Raw genomic sequence first — 22,481 nt, 5'->3', positions numbered from 1 at the left:
CAGACTCCCAACAAATAAAATCAACAATATTACTACAGCATATTGAAAACAATTGTTATCAGTTTCAAGTTCATAAAAATGACTTTTGTAATTTATATATGATATAGTTTGCTAATCATATTTCCTGAGGCAAGTTTTGGGCTCCTGATGGCAAATGGTTGATCACATTTTGGATATAATCTAGACTCTTGGACAGTAAGAAGTGTTCAGTTGCTGTTTTCCTCTCAGTCAGTGACTCAGTATGAATTGAAGCTGGATTCATAAATGGACAACATTTATCATCATTTACTCCTGCTGGCTGATGCACTAATATCCACTAGATGGATCCCTACACCAATCAGATGAGAATAAAAGACCTGCTGCTGAGAACCACAAAACATGCAGTGATTAACACACTGTAGACGAGTCTGCATGCTTAGTCATACATTAAACTGGATGAATTCTGGATCATATTTTCACCAGTGATTATTGTGATGCTGAAAGAGAAAGTTGCTGAACACGTCTCACCTCTGTGCTCTCACAAGATTCACGTGCACAGTTGCTCCTGACGTAATCATCTCAACCCAGTAGGTGGCAGTCTATCCAAGCAAATATAATGAGATGAAATGAACCAAAATTCGGATGGATGTATATTGGCTACCAGACACATGCCGGATGGAGATTTCCCGCTGGTAGGTTATGCTGTCGGCTATTTTTACACTCTGGTGGACTTAGTTTTACTTAAGCATCATTTCAAACGGGTAATGTTCAATCAAATGAATCATAGTGTCTTTACCCTATCTATGTTTTCGGCTTTTTAACATGCAGCTAGATTGCATGGAATGAAACCGGGTGCCTGCTTAAAGCTGTATGACAAGAGGGGATTGTTAATGCTGTTTGTGGTGGGGGGAATTCGTGTCATTTACTGCAATGCCATGACGCAATTCACACTCTCCCGCTGCAATATTATAAAATATGAATTCTTCTCTGCCCCTGTATGGGCGATGATGGGATGATTGTGGTGGTGTGAAATATGATTTAAATGGGAGGAGGGGTGTGTGTGTGTGTGTGTGGCGTTGACTAGGCTATCTCATTCACCAAAACAATACACGCCCAGGTCTCGTGTATTTTTAATCCATGCCCGAGCCATGAATGGTGGCGTCTAGGGGCTGAAGCCGTGATAAGCCCATGTCGTGGGATCAGATTTGATTATTCCGTGGCTCTTGTTTGGCGTGCAGATCAGCCGTCGTCCCTCTGCTGCCGCCCGGCTGCAGATAAGGCGCTCCACGCAGGGAGGCTCATTGCGTTACGCAGACTGATAGCCTGGATGCTCTCCGTCGATATCAGCGAACCAGCCCGATGGCCTCCACATGAAGATGCGATACGGTAAGATCAAGGTGCGTTGGTTTGCCTTTCATCTTTTTTTGTCGTTTTGTTCACTTAGTATCAGCTGTTTTGTCCGTGGCTGTTTTGGTAGTCCAGTTCACCCAGACCCTGAGCTAAAGCCTAGATAATGAGGACAAAGGGGCGGCTGGAGCAATAAGATTCGTAGCTTAAACTATTGTGGATGAAGTGTAAATACAATACAACAACAGCAATGCACGTAGGCGTTAATTATATCAATTTATCCTACGCTGTCAGTGTGCTACAGTAGGTTATAATGGGCTACTGTAGCATACATGTTTACAGCTGTAGGCTACACTTCCCTATTAAACCATATGTTTACTTTCTATTATAGATTTATAACGTTCACAGCGGTTAGTGCATCGTACTGTCTGCCATATGGCTATATGGACTGACGTGGGTTATTCACAGCTGCCATGTGGGATGGATTTGTTTCTAGGAAATGACACTGTCTAGATAGCCGACTGTGGGCATGAGCGGATGCATCTGTGGAGCAACTAGACTCCCATGTATCCTGCTGTGAACTGTACAAGTCCACATGGGCCTTTGGTAGCAGGCCACAGCTTCATAGCCATGCAAGAGATGGATCAGCCAGACATAACCTAACTAGGCCTATACCAAATCCTTTCTTTATCCCGGGGTAAAATATATGACGTTGCCTATCAGAAAATTTGGGGCTAGTTTCTGATGGGTGTCCCCTGGTAACCCGTCTTGTAATAAACATTATTCCTGAAAGGGTTCCTACTGTGACATGGCTTCTAATGCATGTGATTATGGATATATGTGCACAGAATTGGCTACAGACCACATACAGTAGAGCTCATAATAGTGAGGTGTTGCATGACACTGGGGTGACTCAGGTTTGTTCTTCCTCTACATGGTTTTATAACAAAACTGCCACTCCCCCACACCCCCACCCTCCTCATATCCCTCTAGAAGTGATGGCTGTTCAAAACATCAGCGGTTCACAACATTAATATCATATCACTCCTTGTTCACTCATGGTAAAACAACTAAGGCCGGTCTGACAGTAGATGAGTTCATCTTAGACTGATATATTACAATATTAGCTGACCATGATGTGTCAACTGTCAGTGAGAAAGTTTTATGAATATATGTGTGTGTGGTTGCATCTGTATATACTTGTGAAAGTGCATGCACACAAGAATGCTGCAGTGGGTGTGTGTCTTTATCCAAAGTGTGCTTGCTGCTTACCCCAACTTCCTCTACTCACACCCCTCCCATTAAACAGATTTCTCTCTGTGTCTGTCTCTCTGTTTCCATCTCTCTCTCTCTCTCTCTCTCTCTCTCTCTCTCTCTCTCTCTCTCTCTCTCTCTCTCTCTCTCTCTCTCTATCCGTAGGCCCGTTAGCACCATGATACATGGCTGTGCTGTGTGTGTCAGTGATAGTGCAGGCTGTGTTTCAGGGGGAGATTGAATGCCACTAAAGTCTCAAGGTAAGCCCTCTCCTCTCCTCTCCTCTCTCCTCGCCTCTCCTCCCTTCTCCTCTCCTCTCCTCTCTTCTCTTCTCCTCTCATCTCCTCTCCTCTCCTCTCCTCTCCTCTCCTCTCTCCTCTCCTCCCCTCTCCCCACTGTGTCACAGCTCATATTGATCAGTACACCCCTTGGTGACTGGCATTGACCTTGTGTGTGTGTGTGTGTTTGTGAGAGAGAGGGTGACGGTGGGGTGGGAGAGCTGGAATTGATCCATGGCCTTGAACGGCCACTCCCTGCCTCACTTCTCCCACCTTCCTTTTGTCCCCTTCATCCCTCTCTCTTTGTACATCTGTGTGTGTGCGTATACTTTGTACACGTGTGTGCATTTGGGCCCATTTTTGTACCAACATCTGTGTCCCATACTAAGGCGTGTTTGCAGCTGAGGGTTGTATAAATCTCTTGTTTTTTGTCAACCAGTCTAAAGGGAATCCTTTTTTTAGCTTAATTAGACAAATGGCTGTGAGGTTAAAAGCAAACAGTGGCAGCTGAACTGCCTGAATGAGCTATTGTCAGCGGATAGAAAGAGCTTGACGGCACACTTTCTGTCACAAGACCCCCTCATTATTAACTGTGGAGAGGCATGGAAAAGCACAAAACACAATATGACCAAAAAACCCAGCTGTGTGTGTGTGTGTGTGTGTATGTGTAAGTGTGAAGATGAGTGAGTGTGTTTGGATGCGTCTATGTTTATATGTGTGTGCTGCGGGCTGCTTTTCAGGTTGAACTGCAGTGCAGATTTTCTCCAAAATTGAAATAAATTCAGCTTGAGGGTGTCTGGCCGGCCGTCTCTAACAGGCTGAGTCAGCATGCAGTCAGCCTTAACATCCCCTCCTCATGGTTTGAACTAGTGGACCAGTGGCTGGGACGTGTTAACTAAGCCCAAATGGTCGCTCACTGTGGCGGTCAAGGACAGGACAGGATATATTTATGTGTATGAGTGTGTGTGTGTGTGTGTGTTCTTGTACCACTGTGCCTGTGAGAGCCAGTCTGAGTTTTAAGACCCTTGGAGTGAGGACATCATTATGAAGTGAGATCATTTTGACCGGTCTTCACTGCTTCAAGAAGCTAGTTTTAGGGTTAGGATTTGGGTTTAGGGTTAAGGTTAGAATTAGAATTAGGTTTAGGTTAGGGTTAAGGTTAAGTATAAGGTCAAGGTTAATGTTAGGGTTAACGTTAGAATTGGGATTAGGTAATGGTTAGGTTATGGTTAAGGTTAATTTAATGTTAGGCATGTATTGGTGAGGGTAAAGTTAGGGTTAGAGGTTAGGAATAACTGAATGAATGTCGTCATTGGAAGGTCCTCAAAAGGATAGAAGTACAAGGATGTGTGTGTGTGTATGTGTGTGTGTGTGTGTGTATGTTGGTTTGGAGGATCAGGAAGGACACACACCGTTCTACATGCCTGACTGGACACATACATACACACACACACACACACCAAACACACAGAGTTTAAATGGAAAAGCAGTGGAGCAGCCATTTGACTCACTTGTCACTGTGACGACCAGCCACAAGTGTCACAGCTAATGGGTTTTGACACTACCTGTGCTGTGTGTGTGTGTGTGTGTGTGTGTGTGTGTGTGTTCACAGACCTGTTACCAGCATATAAATTCAACAGTCTACATTCACAAAGCATACACCAAAGTCATGTCAGAGTCATGGGTGTGTTTTCCTCCCATCGATGCTATCTTACCAAACAGGAAGTGAATTGCAGTGAGAGAGAGAGAGGAGGAAGTCTTTGTTTACCAGATCCTACAGATTTGACCTGCACACTGAACACACTCTTGGCATGCACACTCTGTACTCAACTCGCAGGCTACTGTTCGGTTCAGCTGTGGATAATACGTAACTGAGGTGAATGCGATGTAATTCTATTGCTGTGGGATAGGCGATGCACTCCTCCCCCTCACCAAACAAAATGGAGATACTGAGTTTATTAGATGGTTTTGAGGTGAGCTGCTGTGGCACATCTCCATCAGACTGGGATACCACAGAGGACTCAGATATGATCAATGCAAATAGATAAAGACGATGCATCCGTATGACCTATTATTGTATGGACCTGCACAGTATAGAGAATGTGGAAAATGCTGTATGAAAGTCACTCTTTGTGCCAGTTTTTCTAATGCCATAAGAAGTTGAAGAGCTACAGGAGTTGAAAAAGAGGATTATAAAGAGGGGAATTTTTGAGTGAGAGAGAGAGGGATTTGGGCAGATAACCTTTAGTAGTGGGATTATGGGCAGACACTTCTGCACTGCTCCAGTCCTACAGGAAGACTCGTTGTGGCAGGTGTCGCTCGTTCTCTCATCCTCGCATTCTCAAATTCTCAAATGTAGTGGAAGCATGCATAGACTGTATATATATACTGTATATATATATATCATTAGTGTAATTGGGGCTATATGGAGGTACATGCTGTATTCCCACCTTTTTTACTGGGTATCAGAGAATATAAATAAAGAAATAAACAGAATGCAAAAATTAAAGTTTTTTATTGCTATGTATAAACGCACAAATGAACAGAAGTCTTTTTTGTGCTCCTCTCTTGCTTACTTACGCACTTTTTGTAAGCAAGCGCATAAGTAAGCAAAGGGACGGACACAAAAGCCTCTATTGTGTTAATCCCTTGCTTATTTGTTCATTGTTCATTTGTGCGCTTATGTGTGGCATTAATACACTTTCCCATTTTGCATTCAAAGTACTTCCTAGCCGTTTATGTTTTGATTTATCTTTAAGGCTACCTTGGACGACCTTTCCCCACTGTCTTTTTTAATTATCGGCTTAATTGGATGGTGGAGTTACAGTATACTACCACTATGCTACAGTATATGCTAACAGCATCCTGTTGCATCTCTGGAAGTTTGGGCCTAGGAATATGGAGAATAAGCTGGACTTTGTATCTTTGACATGTGCATGTTATGTATGTGTGTCTGTCAATCGCAGTCTGTTCCTCCTCTCTCCTATTCTTCCTCCTCTCAGCCGTTACTATCTCTCCTCTCCTTTTCTCATCCTATCTCGCCCTTCTCCTCAGGCGCGACTCGCCCCTGCGTCATACTGTTTAAAAGTTAGAGTCATTATATTATCCATTACAGGGGGATTACTTCTGAGATTCTCTATGCACAGCCTTATGTTAAATCACCTAAGAGCTTGTATAGACGCCAGTAGCTGATAGCTGTTTCAGGGCCTCGCCACTTTAGATGGAGGAAAGGAGCTTTTATATTAATGATAGTTCAGGAGAGAGTTGGCCGGCTGGGTTCCCACCAGTACTGTTGCCTTTGTGTCACCACAGATGCAGAAAGGTAGATGTAGAAAAGATTGCGCCTTTTCATATGCAGATTAAGCCTTGGAAATCTACTTCTTCCTGGTTTAATGTAACTGTAATGGTAATTCCATTCAGGCTCTTTGCAGACGCCTCTATCGTCTGGCACAGTGCAATCAAAAATTGGGGAAAATAAATACATGTTTGGCACCCTAGAATCTTTTCATGATGTCTGGTAGGCAGTGCAGATGCTGGGAGTGTGTAGCAGGAGATGCTTGGAGTAAATACAATGTACAAATATAATTTTGCTTCTTTGTAGAGTCTCATTTAAACGCCTTGAAGGCTTGCAGCAACTTTACATAGTTATCCATGAATACTTATTTCAGATGTTATATTTATGATTCATTCCTATTTCTTGTTCTTTCTGTCTCTTACTGTCTCGGCCCCAGGAGATTGTCTCCTTGTCCTCCTTTTCCCGTTCTGTCTCTCTCCTTTCATCGCTCTCTCTTACTAATCGGAGATTGTGTGTAAAGCTCACAACCAGACGCTGCGTGCGACGGCACTCACTCTGCAACACAGTAATCCTAAAAGTAATATGGGCCACTTCATGTCTCTGGAGGGTCATATGGGACAGTAGCATTACAGTATTTCAATATTCAGCTTTGTCTGCTTATATACGCTTACTGTTGATGTTTCTGTCTTTCTTTCTCTCTGTCTGTCTCTGTCACTCACCCTCTGTCTCTCTTGCCCCCCCACCCCCACCCCCCCTTACCCCACCACCCCTCCGTCTCACTCCCCTCCATCACCCTATTCATCATGTAATTGGGTGGATTATGACTAATACCAGCCCTCTGGCTGTTTGCTGGCTGTCAAGCAGCTTTCACACAGATTATGAATTGCTTAATATATTTGGATGCCTGTGTGTGAGATTGTGCGTGTGCAGTCGGGATTGCGCGTCAATCCACCTTTTGATCTCTGCACCGTCAAATCGGGTTAGGCGGGAACCAGACATCGATATCCGATGCAGATCCGTCATTTATCGAAGTGAAGAGTAAAGGCCATCTGGCGCTACTTGAGCAGCTCTGCAGCCTGTAATGTCGAGCAGCGCACACATCTTCATCTTCCTCTCAGACTGCCGTCAGCAGCTGAAGTTGTCAGGAGAAAGTGTATTGGCTGTGACAACCGTAATTAGGGGTTACTAATTGATGAGGCGCTCTTGCATCTTTGGTAAGGTGGTACATGATTCACGCACACGTACACACACACACACACAGACACACACACACACTCTCTCTCTCTCCTTCTGTCTCTCTCTCTTCTCAAGCAGGCTCCTGGATCTGAGCTCTGTCCTTTTTCTTCCTTGCACTTTCAATTAGCGCCCACGCATCCCACACAGAAACACACACACACACACACACACACACACACACGCAACTGGAACCCTTCACTGAAGATCTTGTGCTAACAAACACTCCACACACTCCTGGAAGACCAAGGTTATACTGTGAGGAGGAGCTGCCAAACAAAAGGACAAAGGGATAATAGCAGAACGAGATGAAAGCTTCGCTGTTGGCATGGCAACCAGCCGATCATCTGCATGGCAAGGTTTGATGTTTGATGCGTCGATGGTAGATTCGGGGGTAGAGAGAGAAAGGGATAGAGAGAGAGAGAGGTGAAGAAAACCGGTTTGATCCAGTGCGACTGCGTGAGTGCTCTTTATCTGCCTGGCTGTTTGTTGTTGGTTTTTTTCTCACTCCTCCTTCCCTAAGAGAGCGCTGCATGATTCAGAGCAGTGAGACTCACCACAGCATCTCTTCCTAGTTTTTCTGGTTCAAGAAAGAGCCGTCCTCTTCTGCTGCTGCTGGATCCTATCATCCAGCCTGTGTACTCAAACCCTGGAGCAGGCTTTGTGTGTCAATGAATGTGTGTGTGCATTTGGAAGTTTGAGTGTATGTGTATTAGGGCTAGACCGATATACTAGTTGGCCATTTCATGTCGTCCACTGCTGATATGATGGTGGTTCCTGCCTGACCACAGCTACATAAAACAGCCTATAAAACCTGTAATGAGATTTTCCTTTCTTTTCTTTCTTTTCCTTTTTTTTTTGTGCAATTATGTTTTTGTAAATTAAATGAATTCTTCCATTAAAGGCCTAATGTATCCCAGAGTTTACCCTACCGTTGTGTATGTGCACTGGAGAGTTTTAGAGTCCCATGATCCAAATGCTGTTTCAGAGGATTTTGCAGCCCTGCCAATGATACAATTCTGGGGGAAACACTGCATACTTGTAATGTTTTGGCATGAAAATTGTCAAATTGAAAGATATTGAATATAGGCTATCATCAACTTCAGTCTAAAAATAACAGCATCAGCCTTCAAAAACCCATGTTGGTCAAACCCTAATGTGTGTTGGCTTGTGTGTGTCTATTTGTGAGTGCACAGGGGTGTGAAAAGAGCAGTCAACACACTTTGTGCATGCGTCATATTTTTTTTATTTTTGTTTTTTCCTGGAAAGTGAGTCTCCTCTCCTTGGAGGACCACTTATCTGTCCTCTCCCTCCCTTCCTCCTGTCCTCTCTCTCTCTCTCTCTCTCTCTCCCTCCACCTCCGTTCATTGCTCCATCTATCTGCCCTCCAGCTAGAGCTTTACGTGGCTGGGACTGTGTTGTGGGACTAACACCTCGACAACCCCCGTGCTATTTTAAGAACCGCGCTTGTTGCTTACTCACGGTCGCAGTCAGATCAGAGTTTCCTTGGTAAGAGGGAGTGGATGACCTTCGGCTTCCATGTTTCCTTGCAGAGATGATGTGGGAAGAGTGAACCACCTGTCACCCGCAGTCTCTCCATCTTTCACAGCTCCTCTCTCTCAAGCCCCCCCATGTCTGTTTTCCTGCCTTGTTTTAGTGTTTTTATTAAGGAAAAATAGAGACGTCCAGTCAACATCTTTACAATCGGTTGTTGTTTTTCTTGTCATTTCTCCCCTAACTGTGCCCTCGCCGCACTACTGTGTATATATATTTATGTGTGTGTGTGTGTGTGTGTGGTGTAACCAGGGCATTAGTGACGACTGGGACCTGCGTTCCCAGGAGAGAGCAGTGGAGCATGAAAAGAAGCCCTGCAGTGTGTTTACCTGCTCTCTGCTTATTATGTGACTCTGTGTGTGTTTGTCTGTGGTCTGTACTGCACTGTGCTGTGCTGGGTGGCAAAGACTCTCTCACTCTCTCTCTCTCTCTCTCTCTCTCTCTCTCTCTCTCTCTCTCTCTCTCTCTCTCTCTCTCTCTCTCTCTCTCTCTCTCTCTCTCTCTCTCTCTTTCTCTCTCTCTTCTTTCCGTCTCATTCTGTCTTTCTCCCTGTCTCTATTTCTCACACCCTCTACCTGGTTTACCTGCTTTCTGCTCATTAACCGACTCTCTTTCTCTCTCCCTCTGTCTCTCTCTCTCTCTCTCTCTCTCTCTCTCTTTCTCTCTCTCTCTCTCTCTTTCTCTCTCTCTTCTTTCCGTCTCATTCTGTCTTTCTCCCTGTCTCTATTTCTCACACCCTCTACCTGGTTTACCTGCTTTCTGCTCATTAACCGACTCTCTTTCTCTCTCCCTCTGTCTCTCTCTCTTTCTCTCTCTCTCTCTCTCTCTCTCTCTCTCTCTCTCTCTATCTCTGTGTGTGTTTGTGTGCATCTACGTCTAGCCTCTATACCATTGTGTACTATTCAATAGTACTATTCTGTACTGTTGTGACAGAGGCGCTTCATTTCTTGTGTGTATGCATGTGTAAGTGTGTGTGCCTGCGAGCGTGCGTGCCTATTAGTGAGAAAACTCTCGTCAGGCTTGTGTGTGTGTGTGTGTGTGTGTGTGTGTGTGTGTGTGTCTCTGGGCTGTTAGTGACAATCGACTGCTCCGTCAGCCTCTCTCTCTCTCTCTCTCTCTCTCTCTCTCTCTTCTCATCCCTCGTTCATCTCATCTCTCTCTGTCTCGCCCTATCTATCTTCCCGCTGTCACCCTCCCTTTTAATGCCTCGCCGACTCGCTTCTTACTCGACTTGCTCTCCGTTTTCATTCACTCACCGTGTTCCCGGCGCTAGCCTTCATTTCTTTTCTTATTTTTATCATTCTATATGATCCTACAAGGAAAAAGCCCTTTTTTTAGTAATTTGACACATTGATGCGTAACGTAACTTTATGTACTTCAACAGAAGTCATTGTAGGTACTGGTCAGGAACAGCATAGATAATACAGTGAGCGCTTCTTATTTCAGGCCACATTGTGTCAATGCTTTTTATACACCATAACACAAGGTCAAATCTGCACACTACAATTTAATTTTAACGTTTGTCGACCTCTATCTGTGACCAAGGAATAGCAACAACATGGACAGGTTCAAAACAGAGAATATAGGCTGAAAATCGAGCTTTTGAAAGCCAGAAATCTCAACAAAGTAATCGATCAACCTTATATAACCCCCACAGATATATTATGGTCATTTTGTGCTATAGGACAGTGAAAGTCTCATTAAATGCACCTTTAACTCTGCTTGACACCCATTGATCTTGGCACCACACGATGTCGTTCATTTATTCCTCCATTTCCTCTCCATCTCACGCTTCTCCTCACCTTCCTCTCTCATGGCATGAGCTCTGTCTGTTATTCCATCCTCTACTTCTAGCATGTTGGAAGGTTGAATCTATGGTTTCTATTACTTATGGAGACAGACTCCCAACTCTATTGATCCAAACAGGTCAACCTCAGGCCATGCTTTGTACAGTAAACAGCAATGTCTCAAATATCAATATTACAATATATTCAGAATCGCTAGAAATGACTAGATATTCCTCTATTGCAGGTATTTAGCATGGAAAAAGCACTAAAAAAGCAGATTGTTTCATATTGGACACATACAGTGTAAAAGCAAATGCTCGTGTTAATTACTATGCTTGTGGACTTACATTCATTCACAACCTTAACCTTTACAGTAACCATAACCACTAAATTCTTAAGTCTAACCCATTCCCTGTCATGTGTTGTGTGACTCTTTGTCTTGTATAAGGACAGTGGGTCCTCACAGGGATAGAGATACAGGGACACACATACACACATACACCCCCGCCCCCCCACTCCACTTCCCTCTCCTTAGTCCACAGGGCCTGATATTTGTCAGTGTGCGTGACAGTCCAGAAGTATCTACCCATCCATCAAACACAGAGCGAGAGAGGGGAGGGGGGGCCAGGTGAGTCTCTGTCTATCTGTCAAACCGCCCCAAAAAAAAAGAAAGAAGAAAAAAAGGCAGTGAAGTAGGCACATATGGAATCCGCTGCAGCATCTGTCGGGCCTATACCAGCTGTGGTTTCAATAGGAGTGAAAAGGCGAGAAAAAAAAACACAAGACTGTAGCGAATACTGTTTTCTGAAGCGCAGCCTGGTGTGTTAAATCAATTAAGCGCTCTTCTTGGCTCTTAGAGAAAGGAGTGAATCGGTGATATTCAGCGGAGAGAAGACGAGCTGGAATGCACCGCAGGCGACGCACACTGATGACCATATACTGTACGCCTCCGCCTCTCCTTCAGCGCCCACTCTGTACCCCCCCACCCCCCCTCACCACCTCCCTCCTCACTACTCCTTCTCCGTCTGACTCCATCCTCTGAGCTCTCTCTCCTTTTCTTCTTGGTGGGATTACGCAATGTATTTTCCCTTTTGCTCTCAGTCTTAAAGTCGCAAGTGGATGGCATTTCGATGGTGTCTTGCTCCCGTAATTTAATATATTTATGTTTATATTATTATATATGCGGTGGGACGTAACGCAGGCAGGGACTGTTCAAAAGTGTTTTAAAAATTCTTTGTGCATAATCTTGAGCGGTCACAAATTTCGGATTCTTCAAAGTGAATAAATTCCAGCCGCCAGGACTGCAACCATGGTGTCTAAGGAAAAGGAAACAGATAAAAAAAAAAATGCTCTTGAAAAATCATGTACAAGAGTGGATTGGGATGGGGAATACCAGCAGCTGGGGTTACATACAATGAAATGTTTGACAGTTTTTGGAAATTGTTGCTTTACTTATTTATTTATTTATTTATTTTTTGTATGTTTTCTTCTATCTATCTTCTATCTTTCTAACTGAAAAATGACTAAAAATTCGGTCACACACACACAAACAAAAATGCACCGCCGTCCCACGTTGCCACTCTGTCACTTTGAAAGTTGTGAAGTTGCAGGTTTTATATGATGGGAGGGGTGGAGGAGCGGGGGCTTGTTCAAAAATATGTGATGGTATTATTGGTTGGAAATTCTATTCTATGACTACTGGTATGTGATGAAGATACACCATTTTCCATGAAGTAACATTAATGGATTGCTAATATACAAATATGAGATGGTTGTGTACTGGCTGGGTCGGCTTTTATGTGTATGTGAAGTTTCCTGAATACAGACAACTACTTATCATTCAGTAGTGAGCTTTTAGTCTGACATTCATGCTCTCACATACTGAGACTAGCATCAGTGATGTATTTGCTCCTTTATTACCATACCTAATATCCTGCAGGTACACCTTTTCCCTCTTTCTGTCATCATTACACATCTTGAATAGTCTAGTTTGAATATCTAGTTTCTTACATCATGTACAATGAGCCTCTTTCTCCAAAAAGAACTTTCTCTTTTCTCCCTTATTCTCTGATCTTCTCTCGTCTTGCTTGAGTTTTTCAGTAAACCTTTTTCTCTGCCGCTTTCTGCTTTTCTCTCTCTTGTCTCCTCGTCTCCCCTCCCTCTGTTTACTTTGCTCTTCCTTTTCCCTTTCTTCTCTGCCTGTTCTCCCTGTTATATCCTGCCTTTACCCTGCTGTTTTCTACCTCTTCCTCTCCCTCCTCCTCTCTCCTCTCCCAGGGTGGCTGGCTTTAGCTGATTAGAGTGGCCCTGCTTGCTTTGATTAATTGGATGGGAGTCTTGTCTCCTTGCCAGACTCCTCTCCTCTCCCCTCCTCTCCTCTCCTCTCCTCTCCTCTCCTCTCCTCTCCTCTCCTCTCCTCTCCTCTCCTCTCCCCTCCTCTCCTCTCCTCTCCTCTCCTCTTCTCTCCTCTCCCCTCCTCTCCTCTCCTCTCCTCTCCTCTCCTCTCCTCTCCTCTCTCCCCTCCTCTCCTCTCCTCTCTCCCCTCCCCTCCTCTCCTCTCTCCCCTCCCCTCCCCTCCTCTCCTCTCTCCCCTCCTCTCCTCTCCTCTCCTCTCCCCTCCTCTCCTCTCCTCTCCTCTCCTCTTCTCTCCTCTCCTCTCCCCTCCTCTCCTCTCCTCTCCTCTCCTCTCTCCCCTCCTCTCCTCTCCTCTCCTCTCCTCTCCTCTCCTCTCCTCTCAGCTAAAGTACGTTCAGGATCACCAGTCTAATCGGATACAAGTGAAAGCTTTGTAAGATCCAGAAACGGCTAAAACAAATACACAGCTTTTAATGGCAATGGTGCATTTGATGAGAGAATTTACCAAAACTGTGGGTGTGTGAGGAATCACACATTGGACAAGTGTGTCAGTCTATTGATCCTACATGCACAAGTGATATAGAGGTTTGTTTGCCTGTTTGAATGTGGGTGTCTGTCTTCACAGTTCCTCTATTTGTGACTTCTGCTTCAGTGGTACGGTTTTGTGACTTCTTCTTCAGTGGTACGGTTTTATGACTTCTTCTTCAGTGGTACGGTTTTGTGACTTCTTCAGTGGTACGGTTTTGTGACTTCTTCTTCAGTGGTACGGTTTTGTGACTTCTTCTTCAGTGGTACGGTTTTGCGTTGATTTGGTGAGGGATGCTCTGTGTCTTTTGGCTATGCTCTCCTAAAGCTGAGACCAGGAACACTTGGAAGCGTTCTCTCTCTCCTCTCGCCCCCTCGACCTCCACTGTTTCAGTCTGTCCTTCAGGCTTTGATCACAACAACAACTTCCATCTCTCCGCCTCTCCCTCCGCTCTGTCTCTCCTCCTTCCTCTCTTCTCTCTGCCTCTTTATCGTCCTCCCCACTTTTTTCTCTCTCTCTCTCTCTCTCTCTCTCTCTCCGTCTCTGCCCCGTTCTCCCTCTTCAGAAGGAGGCTTTTTTTCTGTCTCCAAGTGAATTCTTCTTCAAAGGCTTGTCTCTGAAAGGTCGTCCGCAGCCTCTACAGACCCCCTGTGGCTCTTCGTCTTTCTTTCTTTCCCTCGCCTTTTTCTCACTCTCTTTCTCTTTCGCTGTTTTTTTCCCCCGATCTCCTGCGCCCCTAGCACGGCCATGACAGAAGCAAGGCACACATACACACTCAAAAAGACACACACAAAACCCATTGTAGCACAGCCAAGCGAAGGGCTGGCTGGGAAAGTCAAATGCTTTGTTATTCCATCCCAGCAAATACAATCTCTGTGCCAGCCGGAGAGCCCTGAGGGGCGCTGGGGCTTTCTCAGAAATGCAGACAATCACACAAGCTAACTGCTGTGTTGTTTCGTCCCATCTCCCCTTCTTCCATTACAGGCCATTTTTATCAGCCACCTGAAAGCCAGCGACACTCTGTGTGTGCATATGTGAGTGTGTGTGTGTGTATCGTTCTGTGTGTGTGTGTGTGTGTGTGTGCTTGCTGTCGTCTGTCTGTTTGATGAGGCTAACTGGGGGTGATGGACTCTATGCGATGTGGAAGAATAAACAGGCACAATAACTCAATAACAACATGAGGCCTCATTTAGTGAAATCACTGCATGATGAATGACTTTGGTTCCGCTGTGCTGGGAATATACAATAGATGCCTTGTTTCTATGATCACTGGGGCTTAACAGCTACTTTGTTGTGTGATTACAGCCTGCACGTGTGTGTTTTGTTTGTGTGTGGGGGGGAGGGAGGGTGTGTCTTATGTATTTGTTATGTTTTGACCCTTATTCAACCACGTTCGACTATGAACGTTGAACATGTAAGAATACATGTGCTTTAATGTGTGTGGGCTTGAGCAAGACAGTGGCTTCCATTGCTTTTGCACTTGTAAATAAGAAAAACAGCCATGTTTTCAGCTTGACAGCTATGCATTTTTGAGTATATCTTCTTTGTTTCCTAAACCCAAGCATGGTAGAATTTTCTCAGCACACAGAGGAGCATGTGATCCTTCAATTGAACTTAAAACATGCACATCATCAGAACTGGAGTTATGAGGGTTTTTTGGGTTGTCTTCCTTCTCCTCCCCACACCACAGCGTCTCATCAGCTGCACTGTGCCCCCTATGGCGAATGGAGTTAAATGCAGCTGAAGTGATGGGCACCTCTCCTTCAGGCTCTATGTTCAGAAGTAACCCATTAATCATGTTCCCATCGTGGGGGTGGGGCGGGGCTGGCGTGGGCGAGACGGAGAGAGGGCAGGCCTGAGAGCGACACAGTCTGTCAGCTCCGGCTCTGCATAATGAGCGCTAATGGATGGAGGGAGCAGAGACATACCTGCCCAGTCTACTCACATTAGGCTGAATAGAGAGCTGCAAGGCTGTTCTCTTCTGTCCGAGGCTCTGTGTGTGTGTGTGTGTGTGTGTGTGTGTGTGTGTGTGTACGTGCGCCCACGTGTGGAGTGTGTGGAGTGTGTGTAGGATTCTCTGAAGCTGTTTAGCGTTGGTGATTTGCACTGCAATGTGTTTGTCTACCCTCTTCCTCACATCGATATTTCAATGTTATTTTAGAGGAGGGGAGTCATTGTTAATAACAGTGAATTGCTTCTTTCTGCTCTCTCTCTCTCTCCCTCCATCTCTCTCTCTCCCGCTCTCTCTCTTCTCTCTCCCAGGCTGTAAGCCCTGTGCAGGGTGGTGATGACGAGCCAGGGCAGCGGCAGTCGGGGAAGCGGCCAGCATGCTAACACTCCTCCCCCTCGCCACGCCCCCGGACCCAAGCTGCAGGTACAGCGCTCGCTCTCTCGAGACACCATCACCATCCACTTCTCTGCCCTGGGGAAGGAGGAGGAAGATGAGGAGGAGGAGCTCTACGGGGTACCTGTCGGTCCTATTGGGGCTTCACCTGAGCCGGAGGGTGCAGGGGGGATTCAGGGTCCTGGGACGTCGGGGGCTGAGGAGCAGAGCGTCGCCACAGGGTTGGAGGCGAGTGAGGAGCTGCTGTTTGAAGCTGGGGGTGTGGAGACCGCCCCCGGAGCTGCCGTGCTCCCCGTGTCCTCCACCACCCTCTCTGTGCAGCCCGCAGCCCAGCACACACACCCACTCACGCACTCTCCAGCCGTGACTATTATCCCCACCTCCAGCCACTCCTACCTGAGCTCCACCCCTCCGGCCAGTTCCTCCTGGCCCTCTGACCGGCCCTCAGCCAATCCCCCTACCACCAGCTCCAGTTCCTCCTCCCCTTGCAAGTCCGCAGCCTTGTCCTCCTCCAAGCCCTTCCTCAGCCTGGTCAGGTCCCTCTCCAACGATGTGGAGTCTCGGGAAAGCACGCCCGCGTCTGCCGCCGCGCCACCTGCCCACGCGCGCCACCGACACTTAATGAAATCTTTTGTTAAGTCTCTTTCCACGGACACTTCCAAGCCCGAACATCAGGAGGGGCCTCCTCATCCCTATCATCATCATCATCAGCAGCAGACACAGCCATCCCAGCGCCCGCCGCCGGAATCGCGTCGCAACATGCAGCTCTTCAAGCAGTTCTCCCAGCCTCGCTTATCCACCGGCACTGTCATCATCACCCAGGCGGGGGGGGATTCCAAGACAGCCCCCTCCTCCCCCCTCACGTCCCCAGATGGCAGGTCCTTCTTCAAGGTCCAAGAGGTGGAGGCCAAGATAGAAGATACCAAGCGCCGGCTGTCAGAGGTGATGTCCGACCCCCTGCAGCTTTTTAGTAAGATCATGGGAGATGAGTCGGGCACAGCGGGCGCGGGAGCCGTGGGAAGTGCCATCCACCGCGCCAAATCCCTCTCCTCCAGCGCGTCGGAGCTCAGCGGCGTGACAGCCGTGAATGGGCACGGGGACGGCAACAGCAACTACAGCATCAAGGAGGAGGAGGGGGGAGAAGGGGAAGAAGAGGAGGAGACCCCCACCGGCGAGGGTCCTGACTCCGTGTTTTTCTCCTTCCCGTCGCTGGCCCCAGCTCCGGCCCTCGCCCAGGCCTCCTCCTCCGTTCTCTCCAAGTCTCCCTCTCTCACGCTGGGCCGCTGCTCTATGTCGGCCCTGGTGGCTCGGCAGGAAGACGAGGACTTCTGTGAACTCTACAGTGAAGACTTTGAGTTGTGCACCGATACGGAGACGCCGGACGGGGATCGTCCCGGGTCGCGGCAGCCCCTTACCGGCAGCACCGGGTTGTGTAGTGAACTTGATACGGAGGAGGAGGAGGAAGAGGAGGAGGAGGCGGAGTCTGTGCCCGTGACTGCCCTCATCTTCCTGACACAGTTGGTGTACTGGTACTTGGTCCTGCCCATGCCACCGTATGTATGCGCGATGGTGCATGGGATGGTGGCGGGGTTCATGTTGGCCATCCTGGTCCTTTGGCTGTCCTCAAGTCATCGCTCCTCTTCAGGGAGACGGAGGGTGGAGCACTGGAACGTGGCCCAGCTGGATATCAAAGAACCAGGCATATTCAAGGTGAGACAAAGCACAGCAAGGATGGCCAAGGCTGTGATGTCACCACTGCTATCATACGGCAGGCAACACTATAATGTGATGGAACTCCACAATATGAGAGCTACATAGGTTATAAAAAAATCTCAACATTAAGCAGCTCTCCAGGATAGATATATGTTTGATCATTGATATTGCTCTAGCCTAACTTACCCAACAAAGTGCAGGCTTTTGCATCAGGATTTTGAAGATCTCGCGCTACTGTGCAGATTTGCACTTGTTTCAAATGGTGGTTATCTTCATTTGTTGCTATATATAGACAAATTATATTCAAGGCAAGTTACACAGAAGTTAATGCAAACTCTCTTTCAAAACAGACTTTGTTCTCTGTAGCCAACAGTCATTACCTGAAATAGATGGCCCCCAGCTGCAGCCTATATTAGATTTAGCCTTGCAGGATGTACACATGTTGATAGCATTGACACGATAAGTGCCTAGTGCATTGCATTTACATAACAGTGCCTTGGAGAAAGTATGCTAAGTGTAGATACCATATAGTGCACAGGATACCTAATGTCTGAAAATTAGCAAATTCCAGCTGGATCTACTCAATATCAAGCATTTATTGTAGTTGGTGGGATTGTCCTTCACCAATCAGCAAAAAGTAACTCGCTGGGCTGTTTTTGTGTGTCTATTTTAGACTATTTGTTCTTCACTAACATTTTACCATCCTGACGTTGTAGCCAAGCACTGAAATTTCCCCTGTTGTTTCAATTCAATTGACTTTGCACACAGAGCCTCCCTTTGGGATTGATAAAACAGCAGTTTGGATGAGAATTAAGCTGTGTACAGCTGCATGGGGACCAGCAACAACATATTGAGGTTATATTACATTCTTATTCCAGCGACTTCTGCAGTTTTGCCTTGAACCAAACAATCAGATGAGAGAGCCAGACCGTTTGCCCCCTATTCTCCTTTAAACTCACTCAATGTAGTGGAAACTCTTCCAGAGGAGAAACGTTTAGCAGTTAGCCAGGAGTTATGTAAGCGTGTGTGTGTGTGTGTGTGTGTGTGTGTGTGTGTGTGTGTGTGTGTGTGTGTGGTGGGGGGACGGGGGGGGTGGCGGCATACATGTGAGTGTTTAGCCTTAGTGGGCGCCAAGCTGTTGCACAGGAGGGCCTTATGCCTAGAGGGCACAGCTGTTCCAAGAGGGGAGCGCTGCGGTCATGCGGAACATGATGGCAGCGCATATGGATGATAGACCCTAGAGCACACACAGAGCCGGGGAGCAGCAGAGGGGACAAACCTCACACTCACACCCAGTCTGCATAATCTTCCTCCTCCTCCTCTTCTTCAGAGGACCAACAAGAAGTCCATTTCAAATGCCTTTCCACATGCTTCAGCTGATATGTTTTGTTGTATGGTATGAACGTTGTGGCACCGCTGATGTTTGTGGTGACATACAGTATATGTGATTTGGTTCTGGTTCTAGAGAATACTTTAAGGACAGAGTGATTTCATATTTATTAAGAGCAGGAATGGGCAGTGAAAGTTTTTGTCTTACAATCTATAGTTAATTGGAAGAGGAGGATGCATTGAAAAAGTGCTAATTTAAAATGATACCGTCCTCCTTCATCGTCCCTCAAATCTCCCTGTATGTACGCACAGTAAGTAGAACAAAATGGAATAGAATAGAATAGATGAGGTTGGTACTACACACTACACAATACACACTACGTAATACAGAAGGAAGACCAAGCCATAAAAAACATGGCACGACTAGACGTACCAACAATAGAAATAATAAAAATTAAAAAAAAATATAAAAACAAAAACTACATTTAATACAGTATCAAGTCACCAATAACCATATGGAAACTATACAATACTTTAGTCACTAAATATAAAAAAAACCCAAAACAGTGTAGTTGAGTAAATATATAATCCCAAAGCCTCAGTGTGTTTGACTCGCCGTCTGATGTGTATGTGTGCGCCGTGAGAATTCATTTTGAGTCCGTGTCAGTGAGTAATCCTCTCCTTCCCCCCTCCACACCCAGGGCTGGATGAACGAGATCCACAGCTACGACCCGGAGATGTACCACGCCACCCTGACCCACTCCGTCTACGTCCGCCTAGAGGGCTCCGTCCTGCGTCTGTCCAAGCCCAACCGCAACATCGCCCGCCGCGCCACACACAACGAGCCCAAACCCGACGTCACCTACATCAGCCAGAAGATCTACGACCTGACCGACAGCAAGGTGTGGTGGTTGTGGGTGTGTGCGGGTCACAAAAAAAGAGCGAGGCCAAAGTTTTGCCATGTATGCTTGTGTGGGCTTGAGATATGAGTGTGTTTATGTGTGTGAGATAGGGAAAGAAACAAGGGGAATATTACTGTGTTTTAGCATGTGTGTGTATATGTGTGTGTGTGCTGGCATGCCTGTATATTTGGGCACTTGAGTATGAGCTTAACAGACAGTGACATCAAGCACACGTCCCCCCATATTTGTCTGTGTCTGAGTGTGTTCTTGCTAATAGGTCATGTTCAGTGACACAGCTACTCATTTTCAGAGTCACACACTCCATGTAAACATGGAGTGAATGTCACAGGTCACTGGCCCTGTACACATGGCTGTGTGTCTTGTGGGCTTTTATGCGTTCTGACCGTATGGTTTTGCATATCTTAAGGCACAACAGTAACATGCCATTTGTCATTTCAGTGTGTCATGCAGTGGTAGTCACTTTAGTTGTCACCATCGTGCATCTACCCGACGTCTAACCCTGCCGAGTATTGTGACATAAAATTAATTTCTCTCAAATGACCAGTAGCCAGATCAGTCTTTGTGCCTTCAAATGGCTGAAAAAAGGGCAACAAAATCTAAATAATTCCTCCCAAGGGTGGTTATGCAGGCTTATGGAGGCTAAAGTTGATATTGTCTTTCTCCAACCATGTGTATAGTCTCAATGTGCTCTACAAAATTGCATGAGTACCAATTAATCTTGGACTCACATCAAATTATGTCTGCACAGTTTGTCCTCATTTCAACATGGGACTCTCTATCAAAAAAAACAAAAAACACCCCGAGTTCTTAATCTGTCTAATAAAGTAATGGTATAAATTATGGTTGGCCTGGCTTCTCCATAAGTATGTGGACTAGTCTAGATTAAAAAAAAAACACCTTAAGAACACTCTTAATGAACATCATGTGATTGTATGAACTATGTCCGTCTGTCCCACAGATCCACCTGGTGCCCCAGAGCTTGGCCAGGAAGAGAGTCTGGAACAAGAAGTACCCCATCTGCATTGAGCTGGCTAAGCAGGAGGACTTCATGTCCAAGGCCCAGGGAGAGAGGGCCGAAGCTGGGGAGGAGAGGTCAGCCGGAGTGTGTGAGAAGCTGGACAGAATGGACAAGTTGGAGAAGGTTGAAGGACCGGGAGCAGGAGAGGAACCCAAGAGACCGGCTTCGGGAGGCGGGGATCTGACAATCTACCTGTTTGGGAGGACGGGTCGGGAGAAGGAGGAGTGGTTCCGCAGGTTTCTGCTGGCGTCCCGGTTTAAGTCAGAGGGGAGGAGTGGCAGTCTGCCTGGCATCTGCAAGAGTGGTGAGCGCGACACTCAGCCGTATACGCAGTCACACACCTAAACACGCACGCAAACTCACACATGCATGCGCATTTATGTCTCTCTCTCTGCCTCACTCTCTCCCCCCTTCACACACACTCGCACACACCCACGGACACAATCTTACACACACATTTACACAGACACACATCACGACTCACAGTCTGACTAACCATTCTCTGGAGTATGTAACTGCACAGCCATCAGATCTGTGCATAAGCCCCAGCTTAGGGACTGCCAATCCCCACAACTGAGCCAACAGATGAGTGTGAATGGGTCAGGAGGATTACATGCACTGAGACGCAGCATATTATAGCATTGGCCTCCACTGTGAGATATAAGCCTGCGAGTGTAAGGCCCAATCCAAAAGGAAACACTGGTATTGTGTGTCCATGGGCCGCTGTAATGCCGGCGGATACAGGCCAGTGCAGGGTGGATAGGATTACTGGAAAGATGATTTCCAATATCAAGTTGTTCTGTAGATATACGCAATGTATCATCCAGTGTGAGGCATGCTGGTACTGGGTGTTGCAGTACAATATGTTGTGAGTAAATGAATGCAAAATAGATGCTAACTATCCAAGCCTGCTGAAAGTGTTGAACATGCATTATGTAGATATCAAATGTGATGCATTGATCGGACGCACAGTTTATTTCATCGACAGGATGTGTGCCCATTGATGCATAATTGTATCAAATTAATCAACCCATCCTCCCCTCTGTATCTCCCTTATTCCCCCCCACCCTGTATTCTTTCTGTCATCCATTCCCTTCCCTTATCCCCTGTGTTTCAAATCCCTAACTCACACCCCACCTTCAGCCTTCTTGCCCTCCCACAGCCGCAGTGGCAGCACCCAGTCTGGCGGAGGTCTGGAGGCCGACAGCAGGAGCAGCAGCCGGGGAAGCCTGGAGGAGCTGCCTCAGTCTCAGCCTCGCCAGAGAGACCCTTCCTCTGCTCTGCCCTGTGGGTCTGCTGGAGGGATGAGGCAGAAGATGCTGCTGGACTATAATATCTACATGGCCAAGTATGTCAACCCCCAGCCACCGCTGGGCAGCCCAACTGCCACCGGCAGCCCCGGACACAGCCCCGAGAGCAGCCCCAGAGCCACCAAGAAGGTAGGGGATAGAGGGATGGGGGAATGGCTGAAGGGCCATGGGGTTAAACACAGGCTTGATCTGGACCTTGAACAGCTGCCTTGCCTTGATTCTTGCTTGTCCTGACT

General features: G+C 46.7%; 1 protein-coding gene across 1 annotated transcript in view; it reads left to right on the top strand.

Annotated features, from left to right (window-relative positions):
* The first annotated feature begins 1,252 nt into the window (after positions 1-1,252).
* Positions 1,253-22,481, top strand: part of tex2 (testis expressed 2) — a 42,116-nt gene continuing 20,887 nt past the window's right edge. Inside the window, exons 1-6 of the mRNA XM_071910446.2 lie at positions 1,253-1,365; positions 2,746-2,840; positions 15,871-17,662; positions 19,696-19,896; positions 20,876-21,239; positions 22,079-22,374. Of these exons, the coding sequence (XP_071766547.2) occupies positions 15,896-17,662; positions 19,696-19,896; positions 20,876-21,239; positions 22,079-22,374 (2,628 nt within the window). The 5' untranslated portion in view covers positions 1,253-1,365; positions 2,746-2,840; positions 15,871-15,895. The remainder of the gene's footprint in view (positions 1,366-2,745; positions 2,841-15,870; positions 17,663-19,695; positions 19,897-20,875; positions 21,240-22,078; positions 22,375-22,481) is intronic.

Source organism: Centroberyx gerrardi, chromosome 7 (assembly GCF_048128805.1).
Source record: "Centroberyx gerrardi isolate f3 chromosome 7, fCenGer3.hap1.cur.20231027, whole genome shotgun sequence".
NCBI lineage: Eukaryota > Metazoa > Chordata > Actinopteri > Beryciformes > Berycidae > Centroberyx > Centroberyx gerrardi.
Note: the sequence above shows the minus strand (reverse complement) of the source record. Positions and strands in the feature narration are given on the sequence as shown.